At 40.2% G+C, this 20,341-nt stretch overlaps 1 protein-coding gene across 5 annotated transcripts in view; it reads left to right on the forward strand.

Annotated features, from left to right (window-relative positions):
• The first annotated feature begins 443 nt into the window (after positions 1–443).
• The window catches only part of NNT (nicotinamide nucleotide transhydrogenase), a 99,686-nt gene continuing 79,788 nt past the window's right edge, over positions 444–20,341 (forward strand). Inside the window, exons 1-6 of one of the 5 annotated variants that reach the window (XM_005556852.5) lie at positions 1,388–1,486; positions 2,106–2,399; positions 6,519–6,722; positions 10,474–10,703; positions 13,047–13,264; positions 16,131–16,218. In XM_005556852.5, the coding sequence (XP_005556909.1) occupies positions 6,572–6,722; positions 10,474–10,703; positions 13,047–13,264; positions 16,131–16,218 (687 nt within the window). In that variant the 5' untranslated portion in view covers positions 1,388–1,486; positions 2,106–2,399; positions 6,519–6,571. Of the gene's footprint in view, positions 612–904; positions 1,017–1,387; positions 1,487–2,105; positions 2,400–6,518; positions 6,723–10,473; positions 10,704–13,046; positions 13,265–16,130; positions 16,219–20,341 lie in introns of those variants that run through there. The other 4 variants (XM_005556851.4, XM_005556853.4, XM_005556854.4 and 1 more) reach the window with 4 other exon arrangements.

The following is a 20,341-nucleotide window of genomic DNA, read 5'->3' on the forward strand; positions in this document are numbered from 1 at the left end:
ACTGACACTTCATGATGATTAAGTTTTGGGCAAGTGAACCATTTTACACTCTGTTTTTTTATTCCTCCCACTTTTAGTCAGAATACACCTGCAGAATAAGTAACAGAACTGTGTGAAAAGAACGACTAGGTCATTACGGTTAATAGTTTTACAAAAACAGCCAAGGCCTGGACTGGAAAGCTCACAACATCCACCCGGGGTGCTTTCCAGCCTCGGGGATATTCGTACTAGCAGTGACACTAGCCAGCTTCCTCTAGGCTGGCTCTGGTGCTGGAAGACAAGCACGCAGATGTGTGTTACTTTTCAAGCCTGGACATTGTTTCTGAGGAATTTAACTCCACCTCTCCTGCCAGAATGGAAAATCAACGCCCCCATTCCCGCCCTTCACCAACCCTTCTCCGCCTGCCCCTTTCCCTTGCGTCCTCTCCTGTTACAGAAGTTCTGATTTTTCCTAGAGAGCTGGAGGAAAGGCAGGTACCCAGAGTGGAGTTATATTACCTGTTTCTTTGTTCTGATGGGACCCCAGAGAGGAATTCATGCTTTGTAACTGGTTCTTCAGGGGGAGAAGCAAATGTGTCCCTGAGAACTTCAGCTGCCGCGTTTGGTTCCAGGTTTGATTGACAAGGACTGGCGGAGGGAAAGAGCGGAGGCGGGGCGGGGGGCCGCGGGCCGAGGCAGAGACAAAGAGGTTTTGGCTGTCCCCGAGAGTGGAAGGGCCCCTGGGGGCACCTAGCCTTTGAACTCAAAGGGGGCATTTGGTGAGGTCGGCTTTTGGTCCGGAGAGCGCGCGGCGATCGGGTGGAGGGGGCCTGGCGGGAAGAAAGCCGGGACCGGGAAGGGGCGCGGGCCGAGGTGGGAGCAGAGCTGCCGTCACGTGGCCGCCGGCAGCCTCGGAGTTGGGGCTGTTCTTCCGGGTTGGAGGCTCAGCGCCGCGGGGCCCAAGCCCGGGTCTGCCAGCGCAACGTCCCCTCGCGGCCCGCAGGGCACAGCCCAAGGCTGTCAGCCTCCCGGCCCAGGTGAGCGCGGCGGCACTGGCGGGTGCGGGCAGCTGGGGCGCGCGCCTAGGGCGCAGCTGGGAAAGGGGCTCCGGCCTTCCCTGAAGACCACAGCCCTCGCCTGGAGAGAGACCTGTCAAAGAGCAAAGGGGGGGCGGGGTCGGCGGTGTCCTGGGCACAGGGTGCACTGGGGTGTCCGCAGGCCGCAGGCTTAAATAGGGAAGAAGAACCGTGCCTCTTGGGGTCCCTTTCTCGTCTCCTGCTAGGGAGATGTCGCAGGGAGTGGGCGGGTGGATTTGGGAACTGGGCCCCCGCAGAGGGGCAGGGAATGAGGCGGCAGCTGTGCAGGTGCAGATATTTGTAGCTTTGGGGGACGGCGAGAGTCGTACGGCGTCATTTCGGCCTGCAAGATGGGGCTGGTGGAGAGGGAGGTCATAGAGGACTTTCGATGGGCGGTTCACCCAGAGAGGTGGCAGCTGGATGCACCTGAGGTATCCTTGACCCTTGAGGGAGTTCGGAGAGGGTGTCCAGCTGGGGACATAGGAGATTGCGAGCACAAATTGTGAGTGTAAGTCGGGGCGGTCTGGCGGTGGTGGTTGCAAGTTTCTGGGGCCTAGGCTGGTGAGGAGGAAGAGACAGCGGAGAGGGCGACCTGAGCAGAGCTAGTTCAAACTCAACAGCCGGAATGACTATTTGCAGCCCTGGCCAATCGGCTTCCTAGGGAGGTTATAAATAGCGGTCTCGTGCAGATGCCGGTGGGTGGCAGTTAGTTGCTGAGCAAGGGGCGGCACCGGTGGCAGTAGCCGTGACACCGGTGGCTTTGGGTAAGGTCACGGCGCCTGCTAGCCGAAGCTGGCTCAGTAGGGTATTGTGTCCTTGCTGGTATGTCTCGCTTTTAAAAGCGTGACTTGTTTATGGTTGCCGGTGTCCTTTATTCACCCTGCGGTGCTGGCCAGTCCTTAGGTGGTCTGTTTGTCAGGAGTCTTGTAGGACAGACTTATTCGGAACAGCGCGTGGGGCTTAGGTGCCTACCTACTCTTCTTATTTAAAGTGTGCCCCTCATCTCCATTGTACCCCTTTTATTTGCAAACCTTGACTTTTTATTAACAGACAGTTTAGGATCACCTTCTTTCCAGCAGGTGCGCTCAGGCTGCTTACCTTTGCTGATAGAATCAGTTTTCCACAAGGCTACACAAACATTTCCTTTTGAAAGGAAATTTTCTGAAAATCTTTGGAAAATGTGCTCAATAGGTACTTAGGCTTAAGGTTACCTAGCCCTATTCATTCATTCAGTCAAAGATACTGACTTCCTCTGTGTTGTGCAAAGCACTGGGGGAGAAGTAATACCAAAGTGAATATAACAGCTCATAAGGATATTCTCAATCCTGGCAACAATCCTGAGAGGTAGGTGCTGTTATTTTATTTTTTCAAGTCTTGCTCTTTTGTCCAAGCTGGAGTACAGTGGCACAATCATGGCTCACTAGAGCCTGGAACTCCTGGGCTCAAGCGATTCTCCCACCTCAGATTCCCAAGTAGCTGGGACTTCAGGCTTGTACCACCATGCCCTGCTAATTAATTTTTTTTTTTTTCAGCAATGGGGGTCTCACTATGTTGCCCAGGCTAGTCTTGAACTCTTGGCCTCAAGCAGTCCTCCCCACTAGCCTCCCAAAGAGATGGCATTATAGGCAAGCCACCTTCCTGGCTGGGTGCTGTTATTCCCCATTTTAAAGATAAGGAAATTAAGTACAGAGAAGTTAAGTGACTTCCCAAGGTCACACAGCCAATAAGTTGTAGAGTGGGGGTTTCCAATCAACAGATCCGGAGCTGACTCTCTTAAATATCTGTAGTATCCTCCCTCTGTAGGTTGGGTGCTTGCCCTCAAGGATTTTAATATCTAATAGGGGAAATAGCCCATATAAGTTACATTAAACATACATATGAAAGCAATGCTAAAAAAGTTGTGTTTTCTTTCCCCCCTAATTTTGACTTATAAAGTTTTTTTCTTATTGCTTCAAAGCCACAGGAGCACATGGATAAATGAGAGCTTTACAGTGAAGATGGAGGAAAATGTGATGATTAAGATGGAGTATTATCTTTCATATAAACCTGTACAGGCCAATGATAAGATAGCTTAAATATTCTCTATCTTTCAGGGCCATTTGTATTTGGTTTAGACTTAGTGATATGTACTGCTCTTGCCAAGAAATGACCTCCTGATCTCTGCCATGTATGTTCATAGTTGAATCAAGTGGAATTTTTCACAGAAATTGGCCTATGAAGGCTTTTCAGCCAGGGATCTGCTGAACATCAAATTACCATTTTCCAAGTCGTAGGAACACATTTTCCAGGTTTCAGGCCATGAAATAGGACTTCAGTTTTATAACATTACAAAGTCTCATCTAATCGTAAAATTTCTAGAGCCTAAAATGGCCTTTGAAACCTGTGCTCTTTTTATAGTTGAGCTAACTGAGGCACGGGGAGGTTCAGGTTGAACAGTAAGTGAGTGGCAGATTCGGGCAATACAGGACTCTATAAAGCTCACTTCACTCTTTTGCTGATGAGGTCTGGGAACTCTTGGTCAGCCCTATAAAAATGGTGGTTGTTGGGGAGTTGGGATGATCCAAGAAGAGAAACTTGGGTAAGCAGGGAGGTTGGGATAGGAGTAGGTCACTCAGTAACGGTAGGGGGAAAAAATCTCACTCAAGACAAGAATAATCTTTTACACATCTTTGCATCTCCCTTAGTTCTTGGTGTAGATTCGGTAGAGGTTTTGAATATGTAGCTGAATTTTGAACTAATTTTCTCTTTATTCTCAGCCATGATAACTCTAGATGTGACCCATGAATGAATGAGTAGGGTATTTTTGGGACTTGAGAATACTTTAGGACTGAAATAAAATGACATGATGTGTGGAAACACTTTGAATATGTAAAACTGTCTGTCCAAATGCAACGAATTATTCATACATATTTTTAATTGCATGCCAAAACACATCTTGCATTCTTTCTTCCTTAGCTATTTTTCATTTGATTCTCTTCATCTCAAATGGCTTTCCCTTCCTTTTCTGAGCTCTCAAAGAGGACACAATCTCATTCTTTGATCCTTCAAAGGACTCTGAGCTTGTGTTACTCTACTTTGTAGTATTATTATTTGTTGACTTCTTATCTCTAGGAAAATTTCAGTTTGATTCTACAAGTGCTTCTTAATGGCAAAACTCCGTCCTTGGTATATATTTGTTGAATTAAGGGGCATCTTATGAATAAATGCTCTCTGGATTAAAAATTTCCATTACCAATGATGCTTTCTGGTATTTTAAAGATGTTTCTTCAGGGAGTTGTGGCAGCAGGTTTTTTTTTTTTTTTTCTTTTGAGACAGAGTCTTGCTCTGTTGCCCAGGCTGGCAGGCTGGAGTGTAGTGGCATGTTCTCGGCTCACTGCAACCTTTGCCTCGCAAGTTCAAGTGATTCTCGTGCCTCAGCCTCGTGAGTAGCTGTGACTACAGGTGTACACCATCACTTCTGTCAGGCCTCTGAGCCCAAACTAAGCCATCATAACCCCTGTGACCTGCACGTATTTATCCAGATGGCCTGAAGCAACTGAAGAACCACAAAAGAAGTGAAAATGGCCAGTTCCTGCCTTAACTGATGACATTCCACCATTGTGATTTGTTCGTGCCCCACCCTAACTGATCAATTGACCTTGTGACATTCCTTCTCCTGGGCAATGAGTCTCAGGAGCTCTCCACTGAGCACCTTGTGACCCCCACCACTGCCTACAAGAGAAAACCTCCTTTAACTGTAACTTTCCACCACCTACCCAAATTCTATAAAACTGCCTCACCCCTGTCTCCCTTTGTTGACTCTCTTTTTGGACTCAGCCCACTTGCACCCAAGTGAAAATAAACAACCTTTTTGCTCACCCAAAGCCTGTTTGGTGGTCTCTTCACATGGATGGATGCGCGTTACAATGCCCGGCTAATTCTTTGTATTTTTAGTAGAGATGAGGTTTTGCCATGTTGACCAGGCTGGTCTTGAACTGCTGAGCTCAGGCAATCCACCTGCCAACACCTCTCAAAGTGCTAAGATTACAGGCATGAGCCACCATGCCTGGCCAGTGGCAGCAGTTCTGAAATGAGCTAAGTCTTTCTCCCTCTGGAGTCTGGAAGAAGGTTTACGGAGCCTACTAGGATCAGGTGCTCAGTCCCGTGAGGGTCCACATGATGCAGCAGAACTTACAGGCAGAGTTAGCAGTGTTAGCTGAGTTAGCTGATAAAGTTCTAAGTCCTTGGCTTCTTTCCATTCCTTTTTGTTTTTTTTTTGAGACGGAGTCTCGCTCTGTCACCCAGGCTGGAGTGCAGTGGCGCAATCTCGGCTCACTGCAACCTCTACCTCCTGGGTTCAACCGATTCTCCTGCCTCAGCCTCCCGAGTAGCCAGGATTACAGGTGCCAGCCACTAGGGCTGGCTAATTTTTGTATTTTTAGAAGAAACGGGGTTTCACCATGTTGGTCAGGCTGGTCTTGAACTCCTCACCTCGTGATCTGCCCACCTTGGCCTCTCAAAGTGCTGGGATTACAGGCATAAGCCACGGTGCCTGGCTTCTTTCCATTCTTGAAAGAAAGAAGAGAAAGGTATGGAGGACCGTTGGGAATTATGGGGACAGCGGGAGTGCCTTTCATGCATCCCTGGGGATCTACTGAGGAATGTGGTGGAGGTGGAGGTAGTTCCTGAAGCCTTAGTAACAACAAAATCCAGTGACACTTCACCCAGCCTGGTTAGAACTGGCAAAAAGTGGCCATTTGTGAGAACCACTGACAAAAGTGTTCATAGTTACGGCCACATCTGCAAGCACAAGCCTATTTGATAAAGATGCTATGGAATTTTTCTTTCTTTCTTCTTTTCTTAGAGTCATATGTCATGCGTGTTTAATTTTCTTGAGAGGTACACTTGGCAAACATGAATCTTGTGTTCACTCACTCAGTCAGCCTCAGTTCAGAGGTCTCAGTGGATAAGCATCCTGCTGCACTGAATAGGATGTCAGAGTATTCGGTATGACCTGGTGGCTAAATATAAGTCACCATTGTACTGTACAGTATTTTAGGTAATTTAAGGGAAATTCAAAGGTAACTGAAGTACATGCACTTTTTGCTGGACATGCTGACTTAGAAGATAACTTTCATGTAAAATATGACTTGATTCTGTAGCAATATGTGTGTGTATTTAAGCTTTCCAGCTACATTAAGGATCACATAGATTATATGACCTAGGTTTGGAATTGAATAGTGAGTTTAGAACTCCAGTTTTAGTGGGAAAATGGATTCCAAGTTTTAAATGCCTGAACTGGAAAACGAATTTTGAGCATCTTCTGTAAATAACAAACTTGGCAAATAAAATTCTTTGTACATGTCTACATACAACTGTTATATTTCAAACTCTTTAGATTAGCATTTTAAAAATGTTTTTCATGTTTAAAAGACAGATAGTTTTTTTCTTGGCATATAAACATCCTATTTTCTTTTTTCTTAGTGATTTGCCTTGAAGGAAACTGGGGAGTCAGAAAATTGGGAACTCATATCAGCATGGCAAGCCTACTGAAAACACTGGTGACTGGCTGCTCGTGTCCTTTACTTAGCAATTTGGGGTCCTGTAAGGGTCTACATGTGAAGAAGGATTTTTTACGAACATTTCATACTCACCAAGAACTGTGGTGTAAAGCGCCTGTAAAACCAGGTAAAGTCTCACTTCAGTGATTGTAAATGAAACCTTCAAGTCATAGGAACTAATAGATCTGATGATCGATAAAAGGAAAAGCCATGTAGTGTTTTTTTGTTTTTTGTTTTTTTTTCTGAGACAGAGTTTCACTCTGTCTCCCAGGCTGGAGTGCAGTGGCGCGATCTCGGCTCACTGCAGACTCCACTTCCCAGGTTCACATCATTCTCCTGCCTCACTCTCCCAAGTGGCTGGGACTACAGGTGCCCGCCACCACACCCGGCTAATTTTTTGTATTTTTAGTAGAGATGGGGTTTCACCATGTTAGCCAAGATGGTCTCGATCTCCTGACCTCGTGATCCGCCCGTCTTGGCCTCCCAAAGTGCTGCGATTACAGGCGTGGGCCACCGCATCCAGCCAAAGCCATGTAATTTTATGGCCTGGTGCTTGTGAGTGATCATTTTAAACAAAAAATAAGTAAGTGCTATCTTGTGTTTTCCATATACTGGAGACGTTCCTGATTTCCAGCGCTAACAGAGAAGAAAAGGTAATAGAAAAAACAAACGAAAAGGATAAACCAGTTGACTTGTCCCTGGAGCCTATTGCTCATAGTAACCATTTCTCCTAGAAGCCCTTTCTAATTCCTTGTTGGTATTTGAGAATTGTACCATATACAGGCCAACTTTGCTCAGGTATTAGGAATTAAGTATGTTAATTGGTCTACATTAATGCTTTCCAATTTAGTAAGTAGCAATTTGATTGCAGTTGCTCAGGTCAGAAACCCTGGAGTCATTCTACATTCTCCTAGTAGGTATGGGTCAGCTCTATCTCATATCTACAATCTGTCCTCTTCTTGCCATTGCTACTTTTATCATCTTGGTCCAAGCCATCATCATCTGTCACCTGTACTGATGCACCAGTCTTCTACACGGTCTGCTTTTTACCTCTGCCCCCTACAGTCTGTTCTGCACAGGACAGTGAGAATAATCTTTTAAAAATGTACAGTCAGGTCACTCCTTAACTCAAAATTTGCCACTTGCTTCCTAACTCTTACAGAGGAAGATCTGAAGTCTTCCAGTGGCCTACAAGGCCTTCCCTGATAGGATGTCTACTTGCTTCTGTTCTGGGGTACAGGCCAGAAGGAGGAGAGGCTAAAAGGGGCCCTTCTAAACCAAGTCAACTCTTTTTCATCAGTCTTGCCCAAGACCATCCCAGTACTTCTGTCACTTCACTTCACTGTCCAGAACTCAGACGTGTAGCTATTTATAGCTGTAAGGGAGACTTGGACATTTTGTCTTTTATTCTAGATGGCAGTGTACCCAGCTAAAAATGGCATTTTCTTATTAAGGTGGAGGAACAGGATGGATATTTGGGGGGCAACCTTTGTCACATAGAATAATGCCCTCTTTTGTTTTTTAAGTTTGTAAGACCGTTTGTTTATTCATTAAGGACCCCTAAACTGCTAGGTGTTTTGAGATCTTATGTCTGCCTTGAATAGATTTTATAGCCTCTTTTCTTGTTCTCAGATGACAAGTCACAATTGGCAGGGTATCTGTCCCTATAAGCCTCCAACTTTATCTTCAGATGCTTTCTTTTAAACTGCTCTGGAAAGCCAGATTATCCTGTGTGATAAAATTGTGTATAAAATAAAGGTAAATAACTGTGTTGAAGACATGAATACTGTCCTTGTGAGTAAATCCATGGACATCAAGATCTCTGTATTGATTATGTATAAGACACTTTTGTTTAATTTCTGGTTCCTCACTATTTCCCAATTATTTTTATCTCTGAAAGATAAGGAGTCTATTTTTTCCTTAATATAACCATAAGTTCATTACCATACTGAAAAGTGTAGTAAGTAATTCCATCTATAGTCAGTATTCATATTTTTTCAATTGCTTTTTCCTCCCTTCCTTCCTTCCTTCCTTCCTTCCTTCCTTCCTTCCTTCCTTCCTTCCTTCCTTCCTTCCTTCCTTCCTCCCTTCCTTCCTTCCTTCTTTTTCTTTACAGTTGGCTTGTTCAAAGAGTGATCCAAACAGGGTCCACACACATTTGATATGTCTCTTTTGTCTATAAGTTCCTCTCTTCTTTTTTCCTTTTAATATACTGAAGAATTTCATTGTTGCTGTGTAGAATTTACAACATTCTAGGTTTGGCTGATTGAATTATCTTGGTATTGTTTGGCCAGTTTCTATGTCCCTTGTATGTGCTCAAATTATCTCTTATTTGGTCAGTGGAAGCCCTTTCACATTGGCTTCTAAATCCTTTTGACACGGCTTCAGTCATCTTTGGTAGCTTCCTTGCTTTTGCCATGTAGAGCCTGACAATTTGAAGTTGTCAGATAAGTGAACTTGAGATAAGTGTGTGTGATTGAGCTTTGTATGTCAATCCAAATATTTGCCAGCTTTCTATTATTTTCCTCCCTCTCCTTCAAGTAAGGAGTAGGATTCAGCATTATTTGCCTTTTGTGTACTGTAAATTATTACTGTATAGGTAGTGTGGAATCTAAGACAGTGTTCAAATTCAGGTCTAGGTTGACTTAATTTCTCTAAGGTCTTAATAAGTTACTCTGTAGGGATAATTTCAATCATTTTGAAATTGTACATATTCAGATCTTAGGTTGCAAGAATGGGTTTCCTAAGCTTTAATAAACCTTAGATAGAAGCAGATACTCTTCATTAAAAAATGTTTATGCTGCATATTAAGTAAAACATCAGGAGAAACTGATATCCTATAGCTAAAGATGGTCTGAACCATATCTAAATATTAGATTGTACTACATAGGCTTTTTTGGGTTGCAAGAAACGGAATCACATCAAATTATATTTTGTGATGAGGGTTTGCTATGTGGATTCTTGGCAAGTGTGAGGGCCCAGAAACCCCCCATCTACTCCTTGGATAAGCAGAATGTTATTTGTGGAATTCATGGCTGTGACCCATCTTCTCTCTTTAAATATCTACTACTGATGTTTCTGCCACTGTTACTGCTGACCTCCCTTTGATTACCTCGTAGCTGTGCTTACAAATAACATTTGCACTGATCTACTCTCCTTGTCCCTTTCTCTGGGTCTCCCATTCAAACTCCTTGAGAGAGAACCCAGTGGGTTGAGTAGTCACTGGCCAACATATAGTGTCCTTGGACAGAGTTCCTGTCTAAGTCATCTCATAAGGTGCAGCTGCTAGTTTTCCTCATCTGCCCTGTAGATGATTGTCCTTGACACAGTTGCTGATCCCTCGTCTAAGTGGCTGAGTGTGTAAAATCTTAAAATACAACACTTAGAAATTTACGAGGCATTGTCTGTGGCCAAATTGCCTGGAAGGGAACTTTGAGTGTGGCAGGCCATCAAAATGTCTAGGATACAGTTGTTTTCAAAATAGCTAGTTACTTCCATTTTTGTTAAAAGTAAGGACAAGGAGACCATAACCAGAGGGGCTTAGTTTGAAGAGTGGAATCAGCATGTGGAGGGATCTCTAAACCCACTTTTTTCTGCCTACAAATCAGCTAAGTTTGTTATATTCCTTGAAGAAAGCCGATTGATTAAATAAAATATTCAGAAGTTTCAGAAGACTAGGCATAAAAGTTTCTTATCCTCTATCAAAAAAGTCAAAGAATTATAAGTATGAATCAGGAACATCATTCTGAACAGCAGGTTGCATGTGTGGTGTATTTTGAAGAAAAGATTGCCCCTTTCAGTTTTCTGAAAACTGTTTTTAAACATTTTTTGTTTGTTTTTTACCAAATGTATTTTTTTTCCCCTTTGCTTGTTTGTAGGAATTCCATATAAGCAACTGACTGTTGGAGTCCCCAAAGAGATATTCCAAAATGAAAAGCGAGTGGCATTGTCTCCTGCTGGCGTTCAGACCTTGGTCAAGCAGGGTTTTAATGTTGTCGTGGAATCTGGTGCGGGCGAAGCTTCCAAGTTCTCAGATGATCACTATAGAGCGGCAGGTGCCCAAATCCAAGGGGCAAAGGAAGCGCTGGCTTCTGATTTGGTGGTCAAAGTAATTATTCCTTTTTCCTCTCCCATTTATAGCATGCTAACTTTTTAAAATCTTTTCATAGAAAAATTAAATTACTTTTTCCGGAGTTATACCTTTTCCTATTTTCAAATAGTGTATTTTTCTCAAAGAAATGATTGCATGTTGTCATATTCTTCATACTCCAGTAAAACTTTTATCAGACAATATGATCTATGTTTAACCATGAGGAAAGAAAAAGTGATCTTCATTTTTACATTTGCTATATGAAAATTTGCTATAAGAAAATTCTTTTAATTGGCTAGGAAAAATTTGTTCTACATGGTCCATATATATCCAGAATACCCACACGTGAACATTTACTGCTAGAATGGAAAGAAAGTGTGGAACTTAGTCTGGGACTGAATGTTCAGTGATCTTCTGACACCTGAAGGCACAATGATTTACACTGACATAAGTGCTATTTCTAGAGAGGGCATGACTATTTTGGAGAAAGCAGCTTTGGGCTGAGTGGCAAGTAGCTTTACCTACTTTAAAATAAGTTCTTAAGGTAATATATAACAGAAATCTATATACTAAAGGACTTGAGAATTAAAATATGAAATAAAAAATCCTTTAGAGTAAGGGGAAGAGACTGTATCAAGGGTTTAGCACAGATGATAACTAGAGTTGAGCATTAAATTAAATGCTAAGCCTCCTGCAGCCAAGGCAAACAGGAAAGTAACTCACTTTTTTCACGAAATACAAGCTTTTTTTCTACATTAGTTTCTATGAGGTATCAATCACATAGTTTTTTTATTTCCTTAAAATCCTAACACTTGACAGGTGGTTTTTGCTAATGTTACAAAACCAATTTTTGATATTGAAAGTTAATAGTAAAATTTGTGGTATGGTGATTAACTGCAACTCAGCTAAAGCTTTTTAAAGGTTTAAGTTTACAAATACTTGGTAATATAACTAGATATATAGTAAAATTACTTAGAGAAAAGAGAAGTATAATTCATTCTCATATATATTCTAGAGATCATCTTTTGAGATGTCTTGAAAAAGCCCTATAAGGGTGTGTTTACATTTTGGAAATGCTATGTGTTCCTTTTAGGGATTCACAATGTATATAAGCAGTTAATGGTGTGCTCAGAAATACTGTAACATAGAATACTATATGACCTTGTACAGTACTAGCATTAATGAACTTCTTGATCTTGGGGGCCTCTCGTTTGAGCCAAGTCTGTTAACATCCTGAGGAGCGCATTCAGGAAAACATTCTATTGGCTTGAATTACTCAGATGACAACGGTCTCAGCTGAGCATTTGATAGGGGCCAGTAGAATCAATTCAGAGTTGTTTTCTAACTTTTACTAAATCTATGTTATAGATTTTCTTGGAGGAAAAGTAGACCTTGTCAGAGAGCCTTAATTAAAGTCCAGAACCTAGAAACATATGCATCACCAGATCAACAACTGAAATGGGAATAGCAGACAAAGGTGTCTCATAGGTAAATTGAGGTGAAATGCTGTGAGATAAACTTATTGACCCAATGTTTGTGTTTGTATTTAAAACATAAGTCCCAGAGGCTGTGTTTTCTGTGTTTACTTGCCTAAAAGCACTATTGCTAACTGGGAACTAATGAAATGGGATATTTTATTTGAAGGTTGATTTTAAACTTGGATATAAAACATATTTTAAAATATATTTAAAATGCAATTTAAAAAATTTGGCTTTAAAAAGTGGATATTGGAAACTTTCAAGCATATGGAGTGTGTATTCATTGACTTAGTTGATACTTCTTAACGTAACAAAATATATTGTAGCTTTTGACTTAAACCCAATTCAGCAAGGTTACTAGTGTGAGTTGTGTTCATCTATAAATAGTCACCTGGAATTTTAAAGTGACATAAATCTATACTTAGTTTACAATGTTCTTAATGTCTCATCACTCCAAATATTTATGCTTACCAAAATTAGAAAGGATTTAATCTTGCTTGAAGGATTGAACACACAACGAAACTTCCTGTCTGTTTATTCTAATATCTGTTAATATTACCAGGGTAATAAGTTTTGGGGACTGCAGGTTTGCTGGAGAGCTTCCATATATTTTTTCACCTCTCTGCAGTTAATTGTCAAACCAGTCTCAGTATTTTGTATTTCCCAGGTGTGTGTACCCTTTACTCAGACCAGTCCACAGGTCATTAGGGAGGGGATAGATGGTATATGTCTGTGTGTGCTTTTTTAGTCAGAAATTTATTGATGGCAGATTTATTTCTGGAGTATTATTTAAGTCATAGCATATTATCTAAGTTTTCCTGTTTAGTTAAAAATATGATTAAGGTATTTATATTTTTAATCTGTGACTTGATTTTTTTCCCAGGTGCGAGCCCCTATGGTTAATCCAACATTAGGTGTTCATGAAGCTGACCTTTTAAAGACATCGGGAACACTGATTAGTTTTATTTACCCAGCCCAAAATCCAGAGTTGCTAAATAAACTTTCCCAAAGAAAAACTACAGTTCTGGCAATGGACCAGGTTCCAAGAGTTACAATTGCTCAGGGATATGATGCACTAAGCTCCATGGCCAACATTGCAGGGTAGGTTCTTTTCCATTTCAAATGAGCAAAAGCACAATGGTGCTACAGAAACCTTCACACTGTAGCTTTTCTCTTTTACGATGATTTTACTTGTAATTATTGTTGTAGATTGCAGCCTTTTGAGAGTACATTTAAATTATATTTGACTCTTTTTACGGTTTTACAGTAATTAGATAGGAAATGAACTCTATTATATATTCCTTTTTAATCTTAGTGAGTAGAAGAGTAGTAATGTTTCCATCCACCAAAGCAAATAGCTGTCAGATTATTTGTATGAGGAACACACTATATTTCATATGTGTGTGTATACATGTATATATTAGGTTGAAGTTACTGTTTTTATGGGTCAAAAATGGTTGAATAGTGACAATTTCATGTGGTTAAATTAATATGCATATATTAGTGGATTTGCCATCTTAATTAGGTTTTGCTTAGGTAAATTTATAAAATATTTAAAGAATAGGAAAAAGGTCTGGACTAGAGGAAGTTTCATCTGATGTCAAAACCCATATTGATAACTGAGGGCTATGTCTTCTACCTTTAAGGTCAAGATGGTAATACGCTTCATTTGCCCAATAGCACCAATACATTCTCTGTTGATTGCCTGGAGTACTATGTTGAGAAGGATTCTAAGGCCCATTCTGCTTGGAGGAATGTGGCTATGATTGAGTAATCATGCCTGCCATGGGTGAGGGACAGGAATAGCTGCATGAACGCAGTGTACTGCTGACTTTGCCTTAAAGGGTGGGAACAATCTGGAAATGGGATAATGCTTATGAAGCAACTTCTCTAAGAAACTAATTAAATAAGATTTTAAGCATGAAAACTATTAGTAGTTGACAATTTGCTAATATTAATGAGTCACAAAGAACATCTTTTTAAAAAAACAGTGCATAAAAGACACTAACATGACTAACACGAATAAAGCCTTTTATAGCCTGACACATAAGCAAAAGTTTTCTTAGGTTTTACATTTTAGCATAGGAAATATGTCATAGATTCTACTTTGTGTTTTTAGCTGCACGCTTTTAAATTTATTTAGCCTAATGTGACTTAAAATTTTATCTAGAAAATGTATAATGTTAAGTTTTAAGGGTGCCATTGATTCTGAAATGCACATATGTGAAAGAATATCAAAACCAGTCACTCTAGATCAAGTGGTTTTAGCTGTTGAATCTTTTGAGCAAATGAAATATTATGAGACAATATAAATAAATCCAATAAGAGCTGAGTAGTTTTGGGTACACTGAGTATGGCAGGATTGTGTAGAAACATTCCTACTCTCCATCTCATCCACTATGGCCCCAGATTTGTCTGAAGTTTAAACCTGCAGGGACCCAGGGATCACAATTTGAGGAATCACTGTTTTATGTCCTGAGCTGATATGTGCAGAGAGCATAGTGTAAAAGGAATCATCTAGTATACATATCCATACAATGTATGATAAATCATTATCTGTCTCATTCATACACACAGCCATATTACAGTGAAGATGTGCTGCTTCCACTTCATTACTGTTCAGTCTGAACTTTTTTGCTGTCATGAAGAAAATGTCCAATTTATTAACTTTTTTCACTATAAATGTTTTCTTGTACATTTCCTGTGTAATCAACCTCCTTTTGTGATTTATTTTTCAGAATAGCAACTGAATCTTTTAGAGCATTAATTCTACAATTAATTTCTTACAGTGGCCTTTGAATCTTTGTCATATTTGCCCATTAAAAAATGCTGTCACTTGAATTCAGAAGAGCAACAGATAATATAATCTCTAAAGTATTATTTTTTGCTCCAGTATGATTAAGTTAATAGTGACTTTATATGTTTTTGCATCACTTATTGTATCAAATATTATTATGTAAAAATATGATCAGGGAGAAGATTTTCTTGTCACCTAGCAGGGGAGTTTTAATAGTTGCTTTATAATATTGAGCCAGTGTATATATTACCAAGTAAGAATGCAAAAGTGCCTTTTACATATAAAATAGTATGAAAATTATTTGATTTATTAAATAGTTTGTTTCTTTGGCTAAAACACTTAATATTCACTGAGCATTTTCTATGTGACAGGCTTTATGCCAAGTGTTTCACCTGCATTATCTCATTTAGTCCTCACGACCCTAAAAGATAGATGCTTTTTGTCCTCACTTTATAGATGAGGAAACCAAGGTTTAGAAAATTTTAAAAATTTGCCCAAGATCACAAAGGTAATCAGTCAGTATGTCTGAAAATCCCATACTTTGAAACATTAGAGATCAAGGGAAGTGTTTCTTCTGTTCTCCGAGGTTGGAATCTTATTATGTACAAGCCTATGGATGACCTAATTTTTTTATTTTAAAGATTTTCCCCCCATTACCTAAGCACTACCTAGTCATCAAAGAAGATTTGGACAATATAGTAAAGTAAGTGTGAAGGATGTATAGTCCTAGCACCCAAAGAAAACCATTGTTAGTATTTTCCTATCTTTCGTTCATTACATTTTCTATTATGTTCTACAGTACTTGTTATGAAGAGGGTGGGTGCATAATGGATAAGAGAGTGCTTCTGTAGGCAGGCTACCTATGTTAGACTTCTGGCTCTACAATTTCCTAGCTGAGTGACCTTGGGCAAGTCTCTCAATCTGTATCTCAGTTTTCTCACCTATGGGATGAAGATACTAATTGTACCTATCCATAGGCTTGTTGTGAAAATTAAAGGAGCAAGTATATATACAACACTTAGAACTGTTTTTGACATATAGTACATACTATATAAATATTAGTGATTATTCTTTGACAAAACTTCATTGATTACTTATGATGATATATGAGTCTGAGATCTCTCCTTTTATGGAATTGTTATTTATTTATTTATTTATTTATTTTTAAAGTTATAAGGCTGTTGTCCTAGCAGCAAATCATTTTGGACGTTTTTTTACTGGTCAAATCACAGCTGCTGGAAAAGTTCCTCCAGCTAAGGTAGGTACAACTTTTAATGTTTCTTTATAATATGCATTGATTAAAGGAAAGGGGATGTATAGTCTCAAAATATAGTTATTTAAAAATTTTTATATGTTAACCTCACATTGATGACTTTTTGGTGTGTATAAATATTTCATGAAGCCTCAAAGCTTAACATTTAAGATTGCTAGAAAAAAATGAACTTTGACTTTCTGAAAGTTCTAGTCTTTTCTGTTTTTTAACTTACTAATTTGAATTTTTAAAAGAATTTTGGATAACTTGTCCTCTGTAGCCTATATATTATTATTTTTTTTAAAACAAATCTTCAAGATACCATTCTGAAGATTCTGGGTTTCTTAATTTTTGCAACATTTTGGCACATATACAAGGTATTTTTGGTTTCTTTACTTCTTGTCAATTTTTGGATCAAGAAGACAGGAAATGGGAGGTGGTGTAATCAGGGTATTTGGCAGAGAGAAAGGGTGCCAGTTTCTTTAATCCACACTGAGAGCAGAAAGGAGCAGTTAACGATGAGAGGTGACAATGGCTTGCTGAAAGAATAGGAGGTCATATTGTGATCCTTCAATCCTATGTACACTCAGTAACAATGGAAATCCTGAGGCTAGGTGTCTTAGTCCATTTTGTGTTACTAAAAGAGAATACCTGAGACTGGGTAATTTATTTAAAAAAAGAGGTTTATTTGGCTCATAATTCTGGTAGCTGGAAAGTTCAAGATTTGGCAGCTGCATCTGGTGAGGGCCTCAAGGCTGCTTCAACTCATGGTGGACAGTGTAAAGGGAGCAGCCATGTGCAGAAAAGATCACATGGTGAGAGAGGAATCAAGAGAGAGAAACCGAGGGAACTTGGCCCTTCTATCAACCCACAGAATGAGAACTCTGCCCCCCACTCCCAGGGAGGGCATTAATCTGTTCATGAGAGATCCACTCCCGTGACCCAAACACCTCCCACTAGGTCCCACCTCCTAATATTGCCACATTTGGGATCAAATGTCAACATGAGTTTTCACTTGAACAAAGCACATCCAAACCATAGCATTAGGTACAGGAAACTTGACTTTAAACGTGGTCATTTACCTACCTGTAGGGTACAGGTTTACTGGTGCTTCCTGCTCTTAAGTACTTTGTTATATAAGCCCAGAGTTCTCACACAAAATAAATCTGGAAAACAATTAAAACAAAAGCTGATAGCAGCTTTGAGAAATTATATTGTTTTGAAAAACAGGCCAGGTGAAAAAAATGCGGTTTAAGTGGAGGCCAGAATACTTAGCAAGAAAGTGTGAGCAAACAACGCAGATGTGAGATGTACAATGATTAAATTTTGACTTCTTTCTCAGGATCATAAAAAAATATCTGGCATGCATAGTGGCCAGAAGTTCGATGCTGTTCTTAAATTGACTGAATGCTTTGATGCACGAGTCTACTTTGGTTATAATCTTTCTAGATATATGTGGAAGTTGAGAGAAAAGCTGTGAATAAAAGATATTAAAAAGTGAAACAAAAGACAAGACGCTTAAAGAAAAGAGAATCAGCCTTTAAAAGGTGGAAAAGTGACTATCTTTACTGAAAATTTAAATTGCAGCTTAAGGGACTTTGGCTACATGACAGAAATAATTTTCTGAAATTGAAGGCACTGGTACAGCTCATTAAGGTGGATTGCATAATACAGTCTTTTATTTGGATTTCCTTTAAACATGAAGGGTTCTTACCTGCTAAAACAAGTTTGTTCAAGCCACAGCCTGTGGGCCACATGTGGCCCAGGATGGTTTTGAGTGCGGCCCAAAACAAATTTGTAAACTTTCTTAAAACATTATGTGATTTTTGTTGCCATTTTTTTTTTTTTTTGGCTCATCAGCAATTGTTGGTGTTAGCTAGTGTATTTTATATGTGGCCCAAGACAATGATATGTGAGGCATTGTTCTAGGAGCTGGGGATATGGCGTGAACAAGACAAAATCCCTGCTGCACAAAACTTACACTCCAGTGGGGGTCACAGTGAGGAGACAAAAGATCAAATAAATACCTGAGGGAATTTTATATTATTATTATTATTATTTTTGACTTGGTTTTTTTTTGGAGGCAGGTTCTCACTCTGCATGGAGTTTTCACTCCAGGCTGATCTGGAACTCCTGAGCTCAAACAATCTTCCTGTCTTGGCCTCCCAAAATTTTGGGATTACAGGCATGAGCCACTGCACCTGGCCATGAGATAATTTCACACAGGAAAAAATGAACCGTATGATATGACAGTAATGGGCACAGGTCACTTTAGCAGAGGTATGGGGAAGCTTCGTCTGACCTTTGAGCTGAGATTTGAAGCATGGAAGAAGGAAACAAGAGTTTAAGGATTCCAAGCATTTAGGATTCCAGTATTTAGGTTCTGGAAAAATAAAGAAGACCGTTGGTCTTGGAGTGTGGTGAACAAGATGAGTGATCTGAGATGATGTCGGAAAGGAAGGTCTAGGCTGGATCATGTGGGGCCTCTCTTCTAGGTCATGTTATAGACTTTGGGTTCTCCTGCAGATAAGGCAAATGTTTGGTTTAGTATTTAAAAAAAATCATGTGGCTGTTCTGTGGGGGAATGGATAGTAGGGTGAAGGCAAGATCTGTCAGCAATTGGTTGTACCTGGGAAGATGACAGCACCAGAAATGTAGAGAAAGGTGAAGGATTTTATCTGGATTAGGGGAGATCTTTGGGAGTTAAAACCAGTAGTACTTGTTGATGAATTGGAAATGGAAATATGTGCAAAGGGAGGAGTTGACAAATTCCCCATTTTGGCTTAAACTATTGTGCATAGTTACTGCCTTTACTCAGATGGGGAAGGCCAGAGGAGGAGCAAGTTATATGAGTGAACACAAACAGTGTTCCTAAAGTTATTTCCTTTCTCCTGCCCTTTCCCATACTATTTCTTTTTTTTCTTTTTAGGTTTTTATTTCTTGTTTTTTAATAGAGACAGGATTCACTATGTTGCTCAGGCTGGTCTTGAACTCCAAAGCTCAAGGGATCCTCCTGTCTCGGCCTCCCAAAGCGCTGGGATCACAGGCCTGAGCCACCTGCCTGGCCCCGTACTATTTCTTGAGCATATGCCTACAGTGTAACAGTTAGCAGTAAGTGCTTTGGTTAGATTCCATTGTTTAATGTAACAACAGTCTGAGAAGGCACTTTGATTGCTGTATTGCAGATGATAAGCAGCTTGCCCAAGATCACCCAGAACAAGTTAGTAACAGAGTTAGGATTTTGACCTAAGCTTTCTGACCCTTATTTTCTGTGTCTTTTTCTTTACTCCATGCTTTAGAAAGAAAAAGTAAATTTCTATAGTAAGATCTGCTCTTTTTGTGTGATTCTGTTTTTTAAAGTATGGGTTTTTTGTTGTTGTTGTTGTTGTTGTTGTTATGTCTTGATTCAGGATAACTTGGCCAAGTCATGTGACTTTTACTTATTTTTATTTACTCTTTCTTTCTTGCTTTCTCGCTTTCTTGCTTTCTCTCTTTCTCTTTCTTTCTTTCTCTTTCTCTCTCTCCTGTCTTTCTTTCTCTTTCTCTCTTCTCTCTTTCTCTCTTCTCTCTTTCTCTCTTTCTCTCTTTCTTTCAGTGGTGATGGAGCTCCTGTGTGGAAGAGGTTGGTGCTTTGGAGCCTAGAGCCTGCTTATTCCCTCTGGTCACTTTTTGCCCCCTTTCCTATAGACTTCCCCTTGTCCCCAAACACAGCATCATTATCAAGATCAATTCATGTGACCTTTGAGACACTGCCCAGAGCTCACTGGCGCACAGTCTGACTAGCCTTGTCTTTGTAAAGGCAGAAGGACATGTGGGCATGATGGGTGGGTGTCAATTTATAAGCTTCACTGATTCTGTGGGTGGCATTTTTTCTACAGGAACAAAGTGTTGCTTTCAATTGACTGTTTATGGGATATATAACAGGACTTTACTCTGGAAGGCCCATTCCAGACTGGAGACAATATTGTTCTTACTTTGTTTCTTAGAAGGCGGGGGAGACTCTTGTTTCTGAGGAATTCTTTGGTTCTCTTGTTGCTGATCCTTCATGATTAGGGACATTAGTTTCATTGCTTCAGACTTAGGGAGAGTTGCTCAAAATGGTTCAGAATTGTGGTTGCTCATCAGCTGT

The sequence above is a fragment of the Macaca fascicularis genome, chromosome 6, assembly GCF_037993035.2.
Source record: "Macaca fascicularis isolate 582-1 chromosome 6, T2T-MFA8v1.1".
Classification (NCBI taxonomy): domain Eukaryota; kingdom Metazoa; phylum Chordata; class Mammalia; order Primates; family Cercopithecidae; genus Macaca; species Macaca fascicularis.